The sequence below is a fragment of the Apis cerana genome, linkage group LG1 (assembly GCF_029169275.1).
Source record: "Apis cerana isolate GH-2021 linkage group LG1, AcerK_1.0, whole genome shotgun sequence".
Lineage (NCBI taxonomy): Eukaryota > Metazoa > Arthropoda > Insecta > Hymenoptera > Apidae > Apis > Apis cerana.
The window spans coordinates 18569712-18594826 of NC_083852.1; the positions used below are offsets into that span (position 1 = coordinate 18569712).

Below are 25115 nucleotides of genomic sequence, written 5' to 3' on the forward strand. Positions count from 1 at the left end.
TCTCTTCCAGACCAGTCTCAATTCTATCGCATTCATTTGAGTACGGCTAGCCTTTCTCTCTCTCTCTTTCTCTCCCCCTCTTCTCTAACTAACGATTATTTTATTTTAATAATATTTGTACGGCCATTGCTAGCCTATAACCCTTTGTCTGGCTATAAGTACCGCGGTACTCTGGGAACGATTTTCAACGGTTAAAATATTTCCTCGTTAGAGTAGTTTCAACCTGTTTTCTTTTTGCTCTTTTTTCCCCCCTTTACTCGAGATTCCTCCGTACGCAGATTAATTAGTACAGCGTCGTTCAGGGAAAGAATAGGAACGAGAGTGCGCCTTAATTACTATTCCAAGATACCGTCGTAAGTTTCGTAATAAGCGAGAGCGCGGAGGCGAGGTATAAGTAATGAACGAATCCAGATGTCGTAGTCATCGTCGGATGTCGGATCGAAAAATAATGACCAAAGTGGAAGTTTCAATTGCGCTTTCGCAACGCCCGCCCACAGGAATATTAGAGCGCCTCCCCCTACCAAAGATCCAATAATCTCGATTCGCTTCGATAACAAATCGCGGCTGTAATACGAGCAGGAAGCGGAAGTAAAGGAGAGTTGTTAACCGGATACGAGCTGACCTATTTCTTTATCGCGAGCTCTTTGGTCTTTAGAGAAGGAACGTTGATGACACGCTTTCGGAAAATTTTTTTCTTTAGACGACGATCTTTCAAACTTCCGGTTGATAAGTTCCCGCAAACCGATAGAAACCGATGTTGACCGTCTAATTTCCACGTTTCGTCGACGAGGAAATATAAAAATGGTGTAGTATGATATGGCGGGGGGCTAAAGGGAATGGAGCCAAGGAAAGTCGAAGAAGGAAGAAAAGGATAGCGAAACATAAAATTCCTCAAAAATTAATGTTTAATTCGAGATAGAGCACTCAGACTCTTCGTTTACCATTATTTCCCAAGTTACAAGTGATTGTTCTAAAAGCGGGCTCTTTAAGACCGATCCATGGATCCGTGGTTAAGTAACGGTTGAACGAGTTTAACAACGTCTCGAAGTGGCGACGAGGAAATTAATTTTTCACCGTCGCGAACGGAATATATCACGGCGCCCCGTTCCTCGTTTCTGTAACGAAAGTTTCTGCGCCTCCACTCTTGGGTACAATTTTTCCCCAGAACCGATATCGCGTCGGCGATATGACAAGGGGCGAATGTCGCGGTTCGAGGAAAAGGGAATACGCATACACGGGCGAACCGAGACACCTCGAGTGTTATCCCCGGTTTTCCAACCGTGGCGGTCCCCATTGCTCCCCACGGTGTAACGCGAGACAGAGTTTCGTTGTTGCGATTCTCGATAATCCCTCCGCCGAGACTTTCGGCCCCCTTTACGTACGAATTTTTTCGAATGCGATTTTTATAATCTTGATAGAATAGAATATAAGCATGGATATAAAAATCGATGTTTGACAAAGAGGCTTCGATCCAATTTATCATTGCACTCGCGAGAAACGTAATCCTTTGGAAAACGGTGGAAATGTGTAAAATATTAAGCGCGTTAAATTCATCGATTGGAGTATCTTCTGTTTTCGTTCAATCGAGATGGAATTGTCGGGGAGGGGGGTTTGAATTTCAACGACGTCATTTACATAGTCGAATTGCACGCGTTTCATTTTCTTGAACGGAACATCACGTGTTTAGTGAGAAGCATTTGACTGGAGAGAGATTCGTGAAATATATTCATGCTCGAGGCTCGTTAAGGTGGCGTATTTGTCATCGGCAATGAGCACACCCGCTTAATAATAATTTAACTGTTACAGTGGCTTGTTCGACGGTGACAGTGACAAAGTGTCAAGCGGCCCTGCACACTCTGCAAGCTTTCCCTTTCTTCCGCCCAACGTGCCTCTGCAGGGAACCGCATGTAGACCCGGATTGTAACAGTTTCCAGAACTTCCTCTTCGACCACCCTTGCATCTACGTCTTAAAGAAGGGTAAGTTTAACGTTAAGAGGGCCATTATTTTCTCTATATTACCTTCGAAAAGTTCCAACAGTTTTTATTCCTTTCAAACTTTGATCAGTCGTTTAAAAACTCGCCTTCCCAAAATTCGTGCGAAAAATTGTAACAAATTTTCGAAATAAACCTAAAAAAAAAAAAATGTCGACGTTTCTCGCGTTAATAATTTCTACTACTAAAAATATTTCCTACTACTCGTTATACGTCGACTACGTTTATTTAATAATAACAAGTTGAAGTTGATAGTTCGATTTCGTTCATTTTCCAATTCGCAATTACGGAATCTTTCCGCGAATATACGTACAATACGTATATAGAGTCGTAGAATTTTTCTCTCGTCGGAAAATAGGATTTATAGGGGAACAGGGAAAATCAATTAAGATCAATCTAGTCGCCGTGAAAAAGGGATCGAGCTGGACACGCGTTAATCCTCTAACAAGCGTTTAATCGCGAGTCGTGATTGTAACGAGGGATTCCGGCCAGGAACGTCGGGAAAATTCCTCTCGACGGCCTCGATCTCTCCACCCCCCTCTCCCCTTCCTCTCCCCCTCCCCTCGACGACGATGACTCGAGCTCGGAAACTTTTAACGAGTCGCGAACGTTTCTAATAATCGTTCCTTTCTTCTTTAACCTTAACTTTAACCATCCACGTTAGACGCATTCGAGGCGAAAAAAAAAGAAGGAGCGCCGCCAGTCGTCGTCCTCGACTCGCGCGCTCTCCAACCGAATCCGCTCGTCTGCGTTTCTCCGCTACTTCCCTGGCCTCCTTCCCAGAATCAGATTATTCTCTCGAATATTCTCGATTATTCTCGATCAGCGTTAGCTAGGCTCGATGTTTTTTTTTTTCTTCTTTCTACCACGAACTTTTCGGAAACGCGTTTTCCGCCTCGATTACTACCAATTTTAATCCCACGTCGTTGTATATTTTAAACCGATTTCGCCATCGAGGCGAATCGGAAACGAAATTATTCTTACTTATTTTTTTTTCCGTGTCACCCCCGATTGTTCGCAACCAGATTACACGTTTCACGAATTCCAACGGGGAAACATTATTTTGCTCGCCGCCGTTTCTAATTCATCATCCGTGATCGTTTAATTTTTCAAAAGTTCCATTGTTGGGAAATCACCGTTTGCGCGCACCCCCTACGCGCAACCCTCTTGACGCAAGATAGAATCGGCCGGGTCATCGATCTGCTTTATTTTTAAAAATCGTTCCGTGAACGGATTTCGGAAGTAAGCCCTCCTTAATTATTCAGTTGTGCGCGATAGGATCGAGGAGCGGGGGAACTAACTCGAGGAAAAATGAGAAATGGCGGATGCATGCAACACGTTACGCGCCAAGGCGAAAGCTCGGAATTGATTCCTTCCTTTTCTTTTTTTTCTTTCTTTTTCTTTTTACGGCTCGCCGAAAGCATCAAAGGCCTCGGATGCATAACGCGTTGCTTTTCACCGGACTCTGAAACTGACGTCGACTTCGAGAAGAGAGAAACGCGCGGATCTTTGCGTGTTTAATGGAGAGAAAGAGGAACCTTTTCCAGACCTCCTTTCTCCTTCTTTCTTTTTTCTTCTCCCCTTCTTCTCTTCTTTCTTCTCTCTCTCTCTCGCTCACAGACACAGCCTCCTCTCCAACACCCATTCGTGGCCCAGCCGCCAGTTTCCCCTTTTCGTAGTTTCCTTTTTTTCCCAAGCAGAAGAGCGAATTTAATCTCATTAAGTGCCGAAGCTTCTTGGTTTTCGTAGCGGCTGCGGCTGCGGCCTTTCATTATCCACCTTGCCTCCCCCGTATGACCGGCTTTCGCCGGCCCATGCCGGCTTATACACCGGGATGGATGTAATGTAATTAAGATTCTGGCCAAACTCTTCTAATTGCTCGACTCATTACTCCCAAATTATTCCCAGATCTTTCTTCGCCGGTATTCTTCTCGATTTCGATATATCAACCCCCTCTCGACACCCTAAATTGTTTCACCAATATATTATATTTTCCATTCGTGTTCTCGATTGGATTCAACGAATCGTGCGATCTCCGCTCGACGATATTCGTCCCGAGAAATCGCGATATTTTCATCCGAACGTATTTTAATCGCGCAGTTTTATCTTTGCACTTATAAATTATTAATTCGAATCGTTTATTAACGGAACGGCGAAATCTCGGCTTGTTAGCTTAATTTATTTTCTCGCTTAATTGCCTCTCAAGACACTCGGTGCTCTCTTTCCGAAATTAAAATTTCCATCTTCCACGGATATTCTTCTCTTCCCCCGCGACAATTGTTCGAATGCACCGTATATACCGTTGGAAAGTCGTAATTAAACGAATGATTCGAGGGATGATAATCTAATTCTCGTCGAAACGAATCCATCGGAGGAGGAGGGTTACTTTAGTTTTATCTCGATCGCCTCGATCTGTTTGGGACGTATATCAGGATGACGTTAATCGCGGGAAGGTTATCTCGAAAGGTTGTCGAAGACAGAGCGGAGGACGCGGAGGAAAATTTGATCGAGGTGCCACTCAGTCGGGTATATATTTCTCTTCTGACTGAAAAAGAGGGGCTCGGTCGCGGCTCTCGTGGAAGAAACAAAGGGATCGCGATATCTTTGACTGCGGCCCCTTATATAACCTCCGCGCCATTGCGGCTTCTCCTACGATCTCCATTGTTCATTTTCCCGAGGGCTCGCTCGTCCGGCCCGTCGAGCCTTTTGAGCATTTTCGAACGATTCACGGATAATTCCCAATACGCTTCTTTTCACCCACACTCGGTGTTTCAGCCGCGTTCCTTTTTTCTCTCTCTTTTTCCTCTCCTTTGCCTCTCGTCGTCCTCTTTCTCTCTCCGTTTTCCTTTTTTCGTTCTCACTCTTACCGGATAAGAATGGCTTACCTCCTCTCTGTCCATTCCACGAGAGAATCTCTTTTTCTTTTTATCAGCTTCTCTCCTTTTGTTTATACGTATGTATCTTATAGTTATATATATATTATTGCTTTTGCAAGGAAGTTAATCTAACAATTGGTTGATCGAATCGATTTTGTGTTCTCTCCATAATTTTTGCGATTTCTTCGAATCTTCTTCTCCGTCATCTCCTTGAAATGAATTAATTTAATCGTTTTTTTATTACCGAGGAATTCGTGAACGTTCTCAGAAATTATTCACAGGAAATTTTCCTCTTTATCCGCGAAAAATCTCTCTTCGCCACTTTAAATCCTATCCGTATTCCCTTCCTTCTTCCGATAAGAGAATAATAGCTTTTATTATTTTCTTCGTCGAGCAGACAAGTCTTTTCTATTTATACGTTTGGAGGGAAATTATCAGTAAGATATCGTGAATTTTCTTGTTGCATTTCTTGTTGGAGAAATTTTTTTAATTAGTCAACAAGCGTTAATCAGATATTTTTAATAAATACGAGTTGAACAGGGTGTACGCATAACAGATTCGTTAAATTCCTTTTTCCTCCTTCCTTAAAGTACACGGATTCAACGAGATAAAGATACTCGAATACTCAAAACTCTGATAAACCGATCGTGTCGAGTGCTCGCAGCGGGGAATTTTTTTTCCAGCAAACTCGCAAACGTCTCCTCTCCTCCCCTTGCTGCGCACCTTTTCCTCCACTCCTTCATTTCCACTCGATCCTCCGTATTTGACGAGAGACACGGATGGAAAAGAATTATATTAACCCTCTCTCTTTCTCTCTTTCTCTCTCTCGATATTCCAGATAAGGATCCGTACCCCATCGACGCGCTGCCGACCTGCAATCATGCGCTGAGCGTCTGTTTACGCGGCAAACCGTGCAGCCAGATTTACGAGGACTTCAAAAGCAACTGCAAAGCGCGGGAGGGGAAATGCAGGATGGAGAGCCGGTGAGTGAAAACGTTGCATCATTACCATAGTTTATTCTACTTTCGGCGATCGCGCGGCGAACCCTCGCGAAAAAGGGGATCCCCCCTCCTCCCCGTACGAAGACGAGCCGTAAGTCCGCGAGTCAATATTTACGTCTGCTCTCCTCTCATGGCAAAAATGTTTCCCCCTTCAGGCAAGCCTATGCTCTCTCTTCCCTATTCATAATTCAAGTTAAAGGAAACTCGGGGGAGGAGGGGGTGTTCTTTTTGAATGTCAATCAAAGAAATAAATTTCTTTGCCGTTTGAATTTTCCTTCTTTTCGCCTCTGTGCATCGCGTCCCACCGGCTATTCAGCCACTTCAAAAACGGATAGGAGCTAACTTGCCTCCTCCTTTTTTCTCAGCCGATCCACTCGCCTAGAATTTAATGCTTCTTCCGTTCTGTGCTATCCCGTTATCTTGGATTCTACTCCTTTCTCGAAATTCGAGAGAGAGAGAGAGAGAGGAGAGGGTGTTTTTTCCAGGACGGTGCGAAAATTCGAGGGAACGTTACGTTACGCGTGGAGAAGTTTGACGAGGGGATTAATTCTCCGAAGCTCTGATACGGGATTGAAAAGCGAATCGGAACGTTAAGCTTGCTCGAAGCATTCGATCTCGGAGATGGTTATAACGAAAAGTTAAGGGGGAGTTGGAAATGAAGTTTCGCTGCCGGGCTGACAGCCTTGTCTGCCGTAATTTTAAACCTATTAGATGTACTTGCTTAGCTCTCCTTGTGTTATTCATCGTCAATTGAAATTCTGGAATTTCCTACGCTTTATCTCGATCGAATCTATTACGGATGTACAATTTGGAGAGAGATTACGAGTCATCTCATTTATATAAAAGAGAAGATATTCTAATTATTAATTTCAGATCGGAATTACACGGTCAAAATTAAGGGGAAAAGATGGCAAAGGATGAATATATATAATTTTATATAAAATTTGAAGCAATACAAATATGGTAAATTATATATATATATATATACGTATGTGTATAATTTGTAGTTTCGTAAGTTTGCACGTGCATAAATTATGCTACTAAGTATTCGAATGCACGTGAAAACTTTGTTTAGATCCGTGGTGTTTTTTATAATTATATTTTAACAATAATTAATTATAATTATTCATACACATATTCCCTTAATTCTACGCGAAAGCTTGCGCTTGTATAATTTACACACATATTCGTCGCTGTTACGTAGTCTGTGTTTAAAATTAGTTAAGTTTAAAGAGACGCAAGAACTCGCATATTACACGTATGGACGATGCTAGAAATGCTCGAGCAAAATTCGCGTACCAGTTTAATCTATCCTTTAAACGAAGAATTATACGACTTATTATAATTTTTCAAAGAAAAATAATCTTTAAGGAAAGTTTCCATCTTTTTCTCTCTCCCCTAAGATTCTTCGACTTAAATCATCGGTCAATTTTTTTCCTTTTTTTTTTTTATCACCAGTTCTTTTTCTCTTGCGTCGTAAACGAATTAACGAGCGAGCGTGTGTACGAGGCACACGCTTTTAATTACAGAAGTTCCTCGCGTGTCGAAACTTTACGATCTTCTCGATCTTTCCTCCCGAAGTAATTGCCTCGTATTTTTCTTGTCACTTTCATCCCTTCTTTCTATGATTATTACCATTATACTTTCTAATGGCGAAGAGAAGAGGAGGGAAAAAAACGAATCAAATTACGCGTTAAAATTCGGGCGATATGTAAAAAACAAGAGCAAGGTTTCCGTGGAAACGATTTACGACTTCCAAGTACGATGCATTACTTGTCTAGCGCGAAAAGCGGACACTTTTGATGGGGAAAGAATTTCCGAGTACGTCACATACGAAGTTCCAAGAACTTCGTATCGCGATTATTAGACTGCGAATTTTCATCCAAGTACATATATATATATTTCAAATTACATACCTTTTGCATATTTCACATAAATGAAAATCCGATTTATTTCAAATGGATTTTTTAAATTAGATTTAGAATCTTCGGTTAATAATATCGTTTTAAGCAAAAAATTTTTCTAGAAATACAATACCATATATATCTATTTTAACTCAAAACTCTGTTAAATTTTTAAATAGAAATTAGAAAGAATTTAAGTCAAAGATAGTAACGACGAATCAACGATCGTTATCTCTTTCATTTATCTCGATACGATTTCTCGAGATAAAATATCGCGGAGATAAAAGAAAAAGGTAATTTTTTAATCGTTTATTATTTCTATTCCCGTTTTATTCTATTCGGATCTCTCGTTCCCACCTCTCTACCAATCTATCCCAAACTCCAGACAGACGCGATTCCTGAAAGTACACGCTTCCCGGAAAAATCCAGGTCACTCGGTCGCGAGCCCATCCATAATTTCTGCCCTGTATTAAGCGCTATAAATAATAAAACTTATATCTCGGCAACCAGTTGAAATAAATCAAAAAGTGATTTCAATGACTTTTTAATTTCTTCTCGCGCTTTTCACGCGAAAATTTAAAATTCTTTCCTTTTTTTTTTTTTATAACTTCGTCTTTTGCCGAATACGATATACATATTACATTTATTTATTTATAATTCAACTAGATAAAAATTCGCGATCTGGTCAATTTTTCGAGAATTTTTCTCGCGAAACGAGAAATAAGGTTTTAAGGAAACGCGAGAGGGGGAGGGAGGCACGGTCGTTACAGGATCGTTAAAAAAATAGTAAAAACGAAGGTGAAATCGTCATTGGTGAGAATAGGACGTGTTCCCGCGAACGCTCGATCAACGCAGGATGCCTCCGTTGCATGCAACCCCTGGTAAGTAATTTCTTCGTGGAAACGGCGAGCCTCTCATCGTTCATAACTGACGTACGTACGTTTTCTTCGCGCCCTTCAAGTATGCGCCGGCAACTCGTTTCCTCCGCGAACGACTTAAAAACATTACGTACGCGATACGAGGTCGACGCGCCATTTCGGTTCGAGGAAACACAGGCGAAACAACCGGCCAAGTTTTCGGGGCCAAAATTAATTAGACGTTTACACGGCTCGCTGACGTGGCGTGGAAAGTTGCGCGGCGAGTTATTAATAAAACGAGCACTTGTAATAATTAACTCGCGATTTGTTACGGATAAACTGTGTTTAAATCGTGATTAAATTGCGGCGCGTTGATGGGGTGGGGAAAAAAGTTGGAAGGAAGGGGAAGGGGATGGAGAACACGAATTCGACGAGTCGAAAAATTTAATTAATATCGGGCGGAGAGAAGAATGTTACGATGGTTTACTCTCGCGATAGGAAAAGTGTTGTTGCTGTGGAATAAATAAAAACATTTGCAAAGCGCAACGCTTCGTTCTACGAATGCAGCTCGGACAATCTTCGAATTGGATGCGCAGCGAATCACGTTTGTAATTGCGCGTTTCTTTTTATATTCGATTCAATTGGGATGAATCCACGAATTATTTCCGGGAACATTATCAAACGTTTCTCCCCCTATTAAGCGGTGTTGGTTATTAATTCATTAACAGAGTGAACAAATTTTTTTTCACGTTTCTTGCGTATTTCCTCTCCGTAAATACGATACAATTTTCCCGTTACTTAGTTGTATTAAACACGCTTTCACCGCGTTTTTTTTCACACTCGGAGCTTATAAAATCGTGCAAATGTAAATTATTATTATTATTACTTTTTTTTTCAAAATTTCTCGCGCGGAAGAAATTTTTATTTTTAACTACTTCCTCTCTTCTCCAACCTTCGCGAGTTCTATTCACCGGCATTTCTGAAAAAAAGAAGTTGCTTCCCCTTCTGCAACGTTTACACGGCATGGAGTAGTAGAAAAGACGGGCATACGCGGTGCAAGCAAAGTAGGAAAATTTTATTGAAAGATTGGAGGGAGGCGGGGGGGAGGGGAGAGAAGAGCGGAGGAAAGTTAAATAGGAAGACGTTTTCCACTTTATACCTAACGTACTATTTTTTCTTTTATTTCCAGAAATTCTCAATTCTGTTAATTGAACTGCCAAATACAATAAAAAGAGACCGACCGTGTACGCTTCTTTCAATTTTTTACCCACGGTTTCTTTTAATGCGATACGATATTTCTACGTCTCGTTTAGAGGTATTTCTGCTAGTTTGACGTACCGTGCTCGAAGGGATTAAACGCGAGGAGATACAAAACGCGGTCCGGGATTCGCAATATCACGACGATCGGTGGAGCTGTTGTATTATTGTAAAAGCTTTCGAACGGAATTCATTCCTGTTATCTGCTTTACTTTACCCCGTTTTCTACCGGGATCTAGGCTCGCAGATTAAGAGAAAATTGGAACAAGAACCGAAAGACGATGATCGGGGATAGGTTTTCCTTTTATAAAGAGGGAGGGTTGAATAATTTCAATGTTATTATTACCAGGCCGGAAATGACGATATGGAAACGAGAATGGTGAAAAATATTCGAAAACGTTATCGATTATTTGGAAATTAAAAATACCCGTGTGAATATTTCACCCGCTGACAGGTTTCAAATGGCTTGGTTAAACGATCAATCGAATAAAATTGAAGAGGTAATAATCAATTGGATTTGGAAAAGAAAGTATTCGAGTTATTAAGAAATATTCACGGAAACGGAGAATCAAAATTGCACGATTATATGCTAACAATAAACAAGCAAAAAAAAAAGATTCATCTATGAAATTCAAAATTACCAAGAAAATCAATGAAAATTAATACAAAAGCTCAAGTAATAGAATCTTTCCCTTCGAACGGTTGATAATTCTTCTCTCGGCTCGTAGAAAATGTATATACGTGTCTCGAAAGACCAAGAGCCCGAACTTCTCCAAGTTCGAAACACCTGTGCGCTTGAATTGAATTCCGTGTCGTTTGTGTGTGCCAAGAGTGATTCGCCGGAGGTGCCGAAGTTTTCCTGGCCTCCTTCTCCTTCTCCTCGAAAAAAAGAAAATAATAAATAAATAAATTCGACGACGAAGTTGGTGACGTTCTCGTGATTTGTTCCCGCGAATAAATGGTCGAACTCGATACGAAGAGGACACGGGATCCAGCGGGGGTCCTGACCGTTTCGTGTCCGTTTCGTTGTAAACAGGAGGAAGCGAGGTGTCCCGTTCCCCGGGATTTGCGGGACACGAAAGGCTCAAGAAATGCGCGGGGCCGCAATTAATGATCCCGTTAATTTAATTAATGCCTTCCATAAAGCTCGCGGTTCGTTACGGCCGGTATAAGCAGACTCGTTGCGTTTTCGCGAGAAAAGGGGACAAAAATAATCGTTAGTACAGGGGGGGAGAGGGGACAAGTGTACGTTCGCGAGATATACGGCGAGAGCTTGCTATAATAACGGTTGCGAGAGGGATTAAATGGATTAAATTCACGTTCAGAGATGAAAAACTGAAAAGTTTTGTTTCCCCCCTCGATATATATATATATATAAATATATATACATACGATGTACACTTTGTGAGAAGTATGTCGTGGCGAAGATGGAAGATCAATTTTTTGAAGAAAAGAAGAAAGAAAAGGGCGAGTTTTATTTCTGTTTCGAAGGGAATGAGGCGAGAAAAATATGGATTATCGAGGTTGGTATTAATTAGGAGGGAGGAGAGAAGTATACTCGATCTACCTAGCTTAACTATCCATTTTCGTGTTTCCCGAAACTTTGAATCCCGCGTAGCAGACGGTATAGCTGATTTTAACCCCTTGTTAACTCGGCTCTCGCGGGAATATCATTACGAGTTATAAATGAAATATGGATAAGAAAGGTATTTTTAACATCCTCCTCGTGAAATACGATACGTTTGATAAAAGTTGAGCGGCTTCTGTTACAAATGCCGTGTCGATAATGTCAAATTTTATAACAATCGATCAGTTTTTCGATAACAATAGTTGATTGATATTTTTGATCTCCGATTGATACCCAAAGACGAGTATCGAATTGCAATTTACAGATTGAAAATTATAACGCAACACGTTTATTCTCGTATATTTCACAAAGAGACGCTCTTATCAGAAGAAACAAGAAACGATATATTGACAAAATTAAGATATTCTTCGAGGGTTCGAAATCTGAACTCGAGAGAGTAGAGAGTTTGAAAGGAAAAATAGGAGAAGGAACAACAGGGATGATAAAATAAATTTTCGTATGACGTTTTATTAGAAAGGGGCGAACTGGAAGCATAACGACGACGGGTTGGAATTTTTTTCTTTCCACCCTTGGCCGGGTGGGAGATATTCATTTTTCAAGCGGCAATGCACCATCTTTTCTGGCGCTGAGTGGATCGTTTTCACGAGAGGACGGACAGGAGAATGCGCTTTCTAAAAAGCTACCACTTCCCGCTCCTTTCGTCTGTCTTGACGAAGACAAACCTGCTTCCATAGTGAAACGCGCGATCTAGCCGGCCCCCTCCCCCGACTCGGACACAACCTCACTGAATATAGGAGAAAAGAGAGAGAGAGAAACGAAAGATAACCACTTATCTTTTACTCTGCTACTCGCTTCCAACCATACTAGCGAGCGTTAATGAAAACGTGCCACCGACGTGTGCAGACTATGGAGCAATCATCACCTTCGTGCTCTCCTCTCCCTCCCACCCTTCCCTCCGTAAATTTTCTAACACTTGGGCATTTCTGATCGTGAATTCTACGCTTGGTTTTATAATAATTTGAATTTTTAAACTACGATGAAACGAGACACCGACTGGAATAATCGTCGTGTTCAAGAGATCGGAGCATTTTAGAACTACCTTGGAAACTACTACAGATTCGCGGAATCTGTAATTGACGTGGCGGTAAAATGATATAGGATAGGAACTTATCTAGATCTTAGAACGAGGACGTGGAATTTTTGTTTTTAAAAAGATTTGCACAATATCGTCGAAATTGATCGGGAGACAAATGGAAGTTGACGATTCACAGCTACGATCGAATGCGATCCCCGTTTTTTTGAGTAGAAAATAAACGTAACGCGAGGTAAAAGGGAAGAGGAAGGGAAGGAAGCAGAGGAAGAGAGAGAGAGAGAGGGAGAGGGGAAAGTTGGGAAGCCGGTGTCGCGTACAAGCTGTTGACATTTAATTTAAATTAAGTCGGAAGGGAAAAGTTTCAGAAGCTATCGATCCAAAGTAGTTACAAGAGGAGAGGACAAGGAAGCGCTTATTAGTTAGGTCTGGTTGAAAGTTTCCGTCTGGTTGGAATTTCTGGTGGCACGGGCGCGCTCGATGACGATCGTTTCGAAAAAATGAATGTCAATATGTAGCCTTTCTCGAAGGAAACTTTCGAGGAATTTCGAAGTTGAGGAATGAAGGATGCGGCGGAAGGATGGGGGAGAGCAGAGGGGGTTCGAGTAATGAAACCGGAAACGACTGGGTAAAATCAATTTCTCGGTGAAAAATGCCATCGGCCAACGCGTAATTAAGCACCAGGTTTTTTAGATTAAATTTGTACGAAGCTGGCGAGAGCACACACACACACACACACACCCCCGGCACGCCGGCCACCTTTTTTAGTCGATTGGTGGCTGAGAAATAAAGAAAAAGAAGAAAAAGTGACGGCGAGCAAACGGAAATGTAGCCGTACACGATACTCGTATTGAAAATATTCACGACGCGAAATGGGCGAATTGTGTAGCACGTTAATTAGCACTGCCACCAACTTCCTAAGGGATAGGGAAGCGAAGATAATTACGGACGTGTCGACGATACTGTCGCTCCCTGACGAAGGAGTTGACGTTTCGAAACGAATGGATTCCATCGACCGGTCTGTTCCCGCTATCGAGTTATCCTCGAATACCGGGGGAAACGATCAACCGCGTGACAAATGTTGCCAGCTCTTTCGACACTTCATTCTCGAAAGGGGGGAAGTCGAAAATAAACACAGATCGGTGTGCCGGGCGTGTTTGATAAACTATTTTAATAAAACGCATAGATTATATTTTTCCAGGATCGGCCGACAGGTTTTAACAAATACGATTGAACGTTGAAAAGAGAGAAATGTTTCATTCTCGATATTTTTTTTCTTTTTTTAACGATAAATTTTGGCAACGGGAGGAGAGGGGAAAAAATAGAATCGAATTGTATCATCGCATCGTTGTAGCATCGCGATGGGAATTATATACAAACGTAACGAGGGATGAATTTCAAATATTTCCATATTCCCGTTACCTCGTCACGCTATCGTTTCTCAGGAATTATTCCCGTCATTATCTTTCCACTTATCTCCTCGACATCCTTCCGGACTCGAGGCGTATCAACCCAATCGTGTTTAATACCCGACTTGCATCCAGGTATCGCGAAAAATGTTCGTATTCGACGTGGAAACGGCAACATGATTATTTTTCTAGGCTAATAATTCGGCGTAACCCGTCGTTTCCCGTTCTCCCCTGCGCCAGTAATAACGATCGAAACACGAAACTGCCAATACGGCTATCTACGAGATTACTCTATTTGAGATTTGAGAGACGAGATATAGACGACAGCCACGAATGAAAAGAATAATCCTACAATAAATATAACAATAAAACTGTGTAAATTTTTAAATTAAAAAAAAAAAAAAAAACAAGAAATGGAAAGATAAAATTTGCTCCGAGGAGGAGAGCAATTTTTATACTTTAATCTCCTCGAAAGCGAGGAAGCGAGCTGGGCTTATTTCTGGAAAAGGGGGGAGAAGAAAGAAGGGGAAGGGAAGGATGGAATCGAAGCGCTCGATGAACGGCTAACGAGGTCCAACTTGGCCGGAAATGACGATGTACCGCTTCGCTTCGATCGCGAGGCGGTCGACTCCGGGATCAAACCGCCCCTCTTTCCTTCGACCGCCGGTTGAACCGGTGTGAAATTGCCGGTGAATTCCCTCTCCCGTTCGGCTTGATAACCAAGAGATCCTCCGGACAAAAGAAACCCCTACAAGTCTTCTCTCCCCCCCGGATCAAAGTAATTTCAAACGTTTCACGACCCTGTCTTCGACTCTCTCCCTCATTCTTCGAGGTTTGTCGAGGTTTTGCGCGCGTTGCTCTACTCGCGTGAACGGCGTTGTTCAGAGCGAAACGTTGGCAAGCGCTCCTAGGAAAGGATAAAAGGGTCTCGCGACCCTTAAATCGAATCCTGAATTTCTTGGCGGGGTAAGTGTAAGGCTGTAAAGGCGCATCGATATGGAATCGCTATATTTCGAGATATCGCGGGAAATAAAGCGGTCAATATCATGGAGTTATGGAGCTCCGTTCTCTCTTTTCTTTGACGGTTCTTAAGCCTAGCGTGGCGCGATTCCTCGGGGAAATGAACGTACTCGAATATTTAAGAATATCGATGCATCCTTTCTTTCTATCGCGATTCTTTACGATCGCCTGGCTAAAATTTGATTAAACTCTTTGAAGAATTGGCGAATAAATCCTCTCGTCTTCCAACACTATTCCTTGCTAGCAGACGATTTATCCGTGAAGCGATTCGCACACACGTTTCGTAAACTATTCGTAAGCTTTTCGAATAACAGTGTGAACGAAGTTATATTCGCTCGAATCACATATTTAAACATACGTGCACAGGGCGGTGGTACGCGTCGAGAATGGATTAATGTAAATCGTATGCGATCGATGCTCGTATCAACGCCCCCATCTTGTACAGATTTCGGAAGCGGCAGATTTCGGTAAATACCGAGAACACCGGAAAGTTGGGGCTCCGTATGGAAATTTCCACGTTTACCTTTTCTCGCGTGCTCGCCAATCCGGGAACCTCTCGTATCTTGGTCGGGCAGAAGTCGAGTTGTATCGAGGAATTGTTGGGGTGGCGCGGGCAAGGATAAGAAGGGGGCAAGGAGGGATGGGGAGGAAGCGCCGGTGGCTAAAGCCGATTGAAACAATCGGCGATCAGTGTTCGGTGATCCCGGTTGGAAATGGCGGAGGGTTGGAAACGAAATCGTCTTGACATGGAGCCTCACCCCTCCTCGACCCATTCCGCTCCAGCGATCGAGGCGTCGACCGAACTAAAATTTCTCGCAACTGCCGCCTCCTCGACAGAGGGGGACACCGCACGACGCTGGAAACTGTTTCGAAATAGTTGTTGTTCGCCCGTCACTGTGCTCTGCTCTTTTTATCTCGCCTTTCATCGATTCGATTCGATTCGATTCGATTCGATTCGATCGGGTGGATCGATGGTGTTTGAAAGATTTCGAATCATTGCTGGTGAGGATAAATGAAATTGTTGGAGGAAGTTATCATCGTTTCGAGATTGGGATTGGACGGTCGATAGACGAGTTTCAGGAACTTAAAAGGAGCGGAGAATTATATTTGCGATTCCTTTCAGCGAAGGATAACCCTGCAATCTCTACGAAAACGTCAAATCGAATTACCGTCTGTTTCAACGATTTTTTTTAAGAAAACGTAGTACGAATTAAGAGTGAGCACCACAAGTATCGTTATCGTCGTGATAGAATATTATTAGAATTTGGCGTTCGAGTATGAACGAGTTGTGACGCGCGGGTTGGAAAATTACGAACAAATAGTGCATCAAGTTGGCGCGATTCAGCGACGATCTTGCCCGTCGTATAATACGCGATAAAACATTGCCTGGTTCGAAGAGAATGAATATTTGCACGTTGGTGAATAATTCAAAACGAGGGAAGAAAACGGGATCCGCTTTTGAATAATATGCAATCGGTGAAATGTTTCGCTGCATGCGCGGGCGTGCACTTGAAAACTGATCCGTTTGATAACCCACAGAGGGTGCATTCGAGTGTATAAATGCGTTATTGGAAACCAATTGGGAGGATAACGTAATTGGTGAAGTGTGTGCGCGTGATACAGAGAGAGAGAGAGAGAGAGATGTCATAACGGCCCTTTAAACGTATCCTAGGAAAGGCAAAGTTGTAACACACATATACAATCCTCTACGATTCCAGATATTATTATATACACGAATAATTTTCATCGTTGGCAATGACTAGTCGATTGTTCAACGATTCGCCCGATTCGAATCGAATTTCGTTTCACGAACCGATACGAGACATTTAAAGGAAATAATTATCTCTTTGATGTCGATCGGGTCATTTTAGATTCTTCTCGAAACACCTATGAAACGAGGATGCGACGCTTATTTGGCTTTCAATTTGCCACCGATATCGTTACCCGCCTCTCCCGATCGAATCTCAAAGGTGGCTTGCCTCGGCGAGTACTGATCGAATGCTTTAAGCAGCGCTCGAAGCGGGACGACGAAGTCGAGGACGAGAATGAAAGAAAAAAAAAAAGGAAAATATGATGGAGCTTGTGCGAGGTGCGACCAACTTTGTGGAAATGGTAACGATGGGGTGGCAAGTAACCGGGAAGTAAAAAAAAAGCTATTCGCCTGGGATAAATATTAACTCTTTTATAAATATGAAACGCATTTCCTCTTGTTTACGTCACCTGGAGTAAAGAGAATCGAGGAGAACGATGAAGAGACGAGTGGCTACCAATTGGAAAGAGAAACGTTTCTCTCGAGATGGAAGGGGGACAACAAGATGATCCTTGTATTTCCCGCAAATGGAGAAGGAGAAGAGGAGGGAAGTGAAACGAAGGAGAGAGAGATGGAGAAGTATGTGGGAGATGTATGTGTGGACGCGGAAACGGGGAGAGATAAATTCCCGCGGATTGCATGGAATCGGCAGAATCGGAGTTTATTTTACGGAGAATATTCCATGTAATTGTAATGATGATTTATATCGCGATAAGAGAATCGATTTTCTTCCCAGAATTTCTCCGTGTCCTCGCCGACCAAAGAAAGGAGTCCATTATACCATTTATACGTCTATTATTCAGGGACGTGTGTGTGCATTATTTTCGTCTCGCCAATTTTTTACCGAGATCGAGAATCCTTTAAAGGATTCTGGAGGACGGATATATCGATGCTCGATTTCTGCACTTTATATCTTTATCGAAGAATGGATTCGACGAATCGAGCGCGAAAGTATGACGTGGAAGTGGATGATGGAAATTCTTTCGGTCGAAGCATCGCGTGTTCACCACCGGTATTTTTCACAACATCGCGATCCGGGACGGTGATTAATTTCCTACATCTTCGATTCGAATACCTCCTGGATATCCTCTTCCTATTTCACATTTCACGCGTACCTGTTATGGATAGCTCGATCGAGATACACGAACTTTCGTCGATCTCGTAATCTCCTTTAAGCCCTCACGACAGAATTATCATGCCTCACGTTCGAAAGAATAATCGTTGAATTATTCCTTTCGTTCACTTGATCTCCAAGTTTTCTCGTATCAACGATACCAACGCTTATTTCCCGGCGAGAGGGAAATCTTTGGTTCGAGAGGTCGTGAAATTGCGAGCAAGTTTTCCACAATCATCGGCATTATTGCAGCCGAAACTCGAGCATCCAAGGGTAAGAGAAGGAAGGAGGAGATGGGATAGGTTAGCAGCGTACAGCATGGAGAAAGACTGTCGGAACAATTATTCCGCGAATTCCGCGTCTGATGCAGTTTTCGCGTACGTCCGATTGTTTTTGGCGCCCGTCGAATTTCCCGTAGGAGGTTTGAACGCCAGTTAAGCCGAATTCACGCTGGAAATTAGTAGTCGGCTCGAGTCGTTCACCCCTTGGGTCGCAGCAACCCCTACACGAAAAGAGAGAGAGAGTTGAAATTCGAATACGAGGAAAACGTCCACGATTGTTTCTGGCACGCGAAAGAAAAAAAAAGTCGCGTTATATCGTTTCCATTCCTCTTCCATCGTACGTGATGCACGTTTTTTCCTCACCTTTTTCATTTACGAAATTCGGTGGAACTTCATTTGTCAACCGGATAACAACGGGGAGAGGTGATACGTCAATCCGAGATCGAATTAAAGTCGAGGGAATATCAACCGCGCGATATCATTTATTTTCGACTCTTAAATCGATGAGAATTAAGCATGATCTTTTGAAAATAACTTTTCTTTTCTTTCTTTTTTTTTTTTTTATTAAAAGAACGCGATGTAAATACTTATTTCTAATAGTCGGATTTATTCTCTATTCTGAAGGAGTAAGATGCATTTAGTCGCGTGGCAAAGGGAACGAATATTTTTGAAATTTTCGTCGTAAAAATGGGTTCGATAACTTTCGAATTTATCTGACATTCGAAATTCGTCGGAGACGAGAAAAGAGAGATCAATCTTGTCTAATCAGACCAACGATTCTGCGCGAAGATTCGTTAAATCGATTCTCTCTTTCTGCAAGCATCAATCGCGATCGTACAAAATTTATACCCACACGCTTGGAACCTTGGAAATTCACGATGAGATCGAAAGCGAAAAGGGAAACCGAGCGCGTTTTTCTCATTTCTTCCGATTCTTCCTTTCGATAAACGCCCTCCGCCCTCGAATCATCCCCATTCGTCTCTCTTCGCCTGGCGAATAATGCCAAATCCGATCTCGTAGCGCTTGAAATTTTTCATTTCACTTTCCCTTGACAAACTATTTGCCGAACATTACGTCGAGTTTTACAATTCGGCGCGCTGTAACATCGAAGTTCCAGAAATTCTTCACAAGTTGAAGAATTCTCAACGTAACGGGAAATGAAATATAAATTCGAAACAAGTCAAACGCGACGAGAAAGCTGGTGAGAATGAAAAAAGGAGCGATAGGTTTTGAGCAATTAACTCTTGTGACGCCATTAGAATGTTATATATATATACGTGACAACGAGATCAAGACATTCCAAGCCGAGTTGTAATTGTGTTCGTTAATTTAAATTACGATCAGGACGAGTTGAACGTCTGACCCAGTTCCAATGTTCGTCAATTTTCCAAGGATTTAGCGGCACGGTGAATTCGAAGAATCATTCGGAATAATAGTTTCCCCGTGTGCATCGTACTTTTGCCCTCTTTCTCCTCTTCTCTTGATTCGAACCGCTCTATCCCAACTTGCACTCCTCCCCTAAATTATTTTTCTCATTCGATAAGAAATGCAGAAGATCGAAACGCACGATAATCGAAACATGGATCAACTGTTGCTCATAAATGCCGATGCCCGTAAATCGAGAATATCGGTCGGGGCTGTTTCCCTCAATATCGTTTGTTTGAACGTGAAATCGAACTAGCGAGGCGCGAGCCGAGTACAATGAAATTGTATCACGAACTGACGGAAATGTGGGTTAACTTCATGCTCTGACAATCACAAATTTGCCTTTGATAGGAGTTTTTCGCCAACCGAGGCTACCGCGCGCCGCCCAGTGTACATATTAAACGTCATTCCGCGGGATATCCTCGCCCAGTTTAAACGAACACCCTGCGATAACTCTGCGAGAAAATTACGCCGACACGCGTGGCGTTAACCGCTCGTGCGGATATTTCGCAGATTTCACAGACCGTGTTCTTCGTCCGAATGTAAAATGATGATCCCTTCAAACTTCGACGGGTTATTTAAACCGCGTGGAAATAAAAAAAAAGAGTATATATATATATATGTAAAGAATTATGACTAGGTAAACTTAATTAAATCTCTTTTGGAATATAAAGGAGTCGTTCCTCTCTAAGCAATTTCTTTTAATTAATTTCCATTCTCTTTTTTACACTCTCCTTTTAAATTTTTCTATATTATCCCAGACATTTGCCCTCTTTATCACGAGTACACTCGTGTGGAATCGTATTGCTTGAACAACTTTCCGAAAAAATTTATTCTCATCAATTCCTTGTTTCTTTATCAGTACACTTTATCAGCCACATTTTCGTAAATCACCGTTATTGTGATGTAATTATATCGTATTACAGAGAACTATATCGCGAATTCTGAAGGAGGAATTTTTTGGAAAAACGATATGTAAAGGGAATGGGAGGATTGGATTTGAACAAAGGTCAGAAGAGATCATTAGAGAAGTCGCGGCGAATCCGCGATGAAACAATGGCCGCGATTTAAAAGGATTAATTAATCGTTGCTTTAAGCGTGGATGAATTAAGAGTCCGACTCGCGCGGAATGGAACAAAGTGAGTTACCGTTTCTTTTGAAACGAGCAGGGTGGAGGCACAATCGAGGCTTCTGCCCCGCCTCGTTGCACCCGCCTGCTATCCCCGCGACTCGAAGGCAATCGAATTTTAGAAATCGCGGCGTTCCGCTCCACGCGATATCGAACGAACGGCCCTCTTCTGCGCCATTGTGTCCCGCGAGGAGGAGGGATCGCGACCGAGCTCTCTCGCGCCCGAGAGAATTCTTAAAACCGTTGCTTTATTATCCTCGATAAACGCGACGTAGATCGTAATTTGGATGGGAATCCGAGATTACTGGTTTATCGTCTCGATCGGTTTATCATACGACTCGAAACGGAGCTTATTTTATCGGAAATATACAATTTTCGTTCAATTTGTTTTGAATCTCGTTTCGTTATATAATCTCGGTCGAGAGAATTTTTTTGTCTCGATTCAATTTTCGATCGTCGAAGAAACGATTAGCGGATGGATGGATGAATAGAAGGAAGGGGAAACTCGAGTGTCGTTTTACAGGATTTTAAAAGGGTAAAAGTAAAAATTGAATCGATTGATATTGATCGTTGCGAGGTATTTGTATCTTGTTTTTGACATCTCGGGACGCAGCGGTAAAATTCGAGTTACGAAGCTAGAAATTCTTTCGCGGAGGTAAATTTCTCCTGATCGTGCACGCGATTTATTTTTCCCCCGTTTTCGCGGCACGTAACGGCGGAAGTTTCAACGGGGAATAGAAGTGGAGGCGGGGATAGTTGCCTGCGATGCGTTTCGAATATCCTCCACCGATTATTCTCGCGCGAATGGAATAAGAAGTAGCGCCGTTTGTTTGTTCGATAATTCACGCTGGGGGAAAGATACGCGTATTTTATTAATTCAGACTCCGTTCAGAATCGTCGGTTAAATCGTAATCCCGGCTAGATCTGCGGAAACTTGGCGCCAAAAAGCAAGAGTTATCGTCTGAAATACGTTTACACGCCGCATGCAGAATTTAGCGAAACGGCAAGCGAAAACGAAGGCGGCGAAACGTCGGCATCAACCTGTTTAAACGTTGCACGTTTAAACAGAAGGGGTGTGTATAAGGATTTACACGATCAAACCTCTCTCCCTCGTCACTTAAAAATGCACCAACTCTCTTCGAAACATCTCTCTTAAATATCGTTACGACGCTCTCCAATTGCCGGTTAATTTGTTCCAAGACGTTTTCAATCGGCACGCGATTTCGACAAAGTTGAAAAGAGAATCGGCGGGAAAGGCGACGGTCTCTTTTCCCCCCGACGATATCGATATTAAAAGTCGAAGAGGAAGATAAATGAAGCGGGAGGATTGGAATGGATGACCGATAATTAAATTTATATAATGAGAAATTGAACGGGTTGAATCGGATACCATCGTCCTCTGTTCCTGGCTGGGAGGGAAAAAGTTTGCCCTCTTCTCAGAAGGAGCGGATTGTTGAACGTCCGATCCGCGGAGATTTTCGCAACAAGGTAACGAGGTTTCATCGGTGCGTATCTAAACCGGTAATCTCTTCGGAACGATTATCAATTTAGCCGCCTCTCGAAACCGTTACCGACACGATAGATCGTTTAGACGTAATCACAGTAATAAGGCGTGCCGCGTTCGCTCCGTCGACGATGTAATTTTGTTGTAAACTCATCAACGTTTACGAGCCGCTGCTCGACTACCTTTCTCGCGCATGTTCCTCCTCCTCCTCCTCTATGTGTTACGCGTTTAATACATGTATATCTTCGCCGTTGACCGAATGTCGAGGCTTCTTGAAATTGAGACGTAATTTCTGAAATTAAACGAATTTTTCATCTTTCTTCCTTTCCACGCTTTAAAATATTTCTCTCGGGAGGGAGAGGAGAGAAATAAACAGAGAGGGTAGTTAGTTTCTTTTTTCCACCGTGTGGACACTCGGGGCTTTAATTGAGACAAGGTGTGGCGGAAGTTGCAGATCTTTCCCCTCGTAAAGTTGCAACAACGTTCGAGGAATCTTAACGAGGGACGGCGCTTACGAATCATGGGTGATTCATCGTTACCTTGTTTTCTCTTCTTATTTCCTTCCCTCTAACCCTTCGTGGCCGCGATAAAAGGCTTTCCGTCTCCGTAATGGACGGATATCGCGTCTAATTAGTCGAGGTATCGATTCCTCAAACGTGTCCAGACTGTTTGCCCGTTTAATTTTTTTGGAATTCCGCCAAACGAACGGATTCTTTTTCTCTCGAGAAAGATGTCACTCCCTACTATATTTCAATTTCAAAACGTGACTCCTTTTTAATATTTAAGCGACTTTATCCAATGTGTTGATATATTCGTTCTCGTAATTTAATTAACGAGGATAATTTAAAACGTTATAAAATACGGTAATGCAATTATAATGAAATAAAACATGTAAACAAAAGTGAAAAATCATCTTTCACATAGATGTTTCTTCTTCGTAAATAAGGTATTATGTAACAAGTATTCTTTCCAAACTCCTCCGTTCAAATGTTTGACGAAATAACGATCGATGTTTTATAATTTTCTCAATTCCCTGGAAACGTTTATTCGACCGCTTGGACAATAATTCATGTTTCCCTCGTTTGGCCATCGAAGAAACTTCAACGTCCCCTCGATTCCAGTTAAAATTTTTCCAGAAACTTTATCGTCGTTCCACGAAGGCCTTCTTTAATTGGACACGAAATTCAACGTCCAACAACAACGTCCGTCCGTTCGATTTTCGTTAATGTTAAATGGTGTAAACAACAATAAATGCTCGCATGTAACGATGGAACGATGTTAATGGTTTGTAATCGGACGAAGCCAATTACCATCCCCTTTTTCCTACGGTGTAATCAAAATGTAGAATCGAGTAACTAATCGTGTTGTCGCAACTGTCACGATCACGTGCGGTTAAACGAGACAAAACGTGGAGGCCACGTTAGGAGTAGCGCGATAAATTTAAGCAGTTAACGTACCGGCGCTCTCTCCGTCTCTCGTTCATTGATATCGTCTGCGCGATCGAGCAATACATGTGATGCATATTTTATCGTGGCTGTAATATAAACATTGGACTCGATGATCGTTTAACAGGCGTATACGATAAAATATCACACAATCCTTTTTTATCTCGATTTTATTCTCGAAATTTTAACTTGTCGTTTTTCGTTTACTATAAAAGATCCGAGTGAAAGATAAAAGGATACTTAAATCAGGCTACGCTTTAATTAATCCGTTAAGACATCGATATATCTTTGAAACATTCAAGAGAAATTCCTCGATACGAGGAAATTCATTTGCCAACTTTTCTCAAATATTTTAACGAGAAGTTTGCATAAACTTTACTTACCTTCTTCAATTTTCTTCTTCTTTCTTTTTATATCTAACTCTCTCGTTGCATTTAGGATCTTATTCGAAAAGAATAAAAGCTACTATCGGTCAGCGGTAGAACGAAGAACCCATCCCTTCTCTCTCTTTTTTTTTGAATATCCTCCTACCCTCGCTCGCGATGGAAAAACAATGAGACGAGGCACCGGTGTATCGTTGATTTTTCAATTTACGAGATTCGCAGGGTAGGGTGGTGGTGGCGCGTATCACCGGGAAATTTCAACGAAACAAGGTTTCGCTTAAAATAACCCTCGCGTGAGAGGCGTGCGAGCGTGGTGGCGGTATAATAAATGAGGAAGAAGGGTGGTCGGGACCGTCATGGCGTCACCTTATTAAAATCGGTGGTGGGGAGAGCCGATATCGGGAGAGCCGCCAGATGATCGAGTATCGATTCTCAATTACGCCTTAATGGCAACGAGAGCTAACCGGTATCGGTCAGATCTCCCTCCCCTCCTCTATCCCTCAACTTTGGGAACAGATCGTCGACGGCAAATAGACGTACACGATGGACTGAATGGATGAAAGGTGATATTTTATGCGAGGAGTGTAATATCGAGAGAGAGTTTTGGGACGCAGGAATTGAAAGAACCGGGGAAGGAAGAAACGATTAAAATGCGATTCTCCTTGGTCGATGGAGAAGAGAGAGGAAAGAGAGCTCGATTTGATCTTATCTCGCTTAATGAACCCCAGAATTGGCTCATGATCATCCTCGTACAAAGAGGGGAGGAGGTCGATGTATATAGTGACCTGACGTGTTACCAACTTTGCCCGTGTTACTCGAGTTGCATGCCTAAAGCTTCCCTCTTTGCTCGTGTTTCGCTCTCTTGCTCGCCTCGCCTCGCCTCCCTTCTCTCTGTAATGTTCTTGACGTCTGTGAAACTCTCGGGATAGACGCTGAGATTCGATTCTCTTAGGCCCAGTTTATAACGGACGTCCGTTTCGGTAACAAGCGGGGATAACATCGTTCCGATGCTTCGAGTAAATCGACTCGT

General features: G+C 42.4%; 1 protein-coding gene across 8 annotated transcripts in view; it reads left to right on the plus strand.

Moving 5' to 3' along the window:
- Positions 1–25115, plus strand: part of LOC107993599 (uncharacterized) — a 249074-nt gene that overhangs the window by 100913 nt on the left and 123046 nt on the right. For all 8 annotated transcript variants that reach the window (XR_009833448.1, XR_009833449.1, XM_062087286.1 and 5 more), the window contains exons 3-4: positions 1807–1977; positions 5707–5851. Coding sequence is in view for 6 of the 8 variants with exons in the window: in XM_062087286.1 (XP_061943270.1) it covers positions 1807–1977; positions 5707–5851 (316 nt within the window). In the remaining 2 variants the exon portion in view is untranslated. The remainder of the gene's footprint in view (positions 1–1806; positions 1978–5706; positions 5852–25115) is intronic.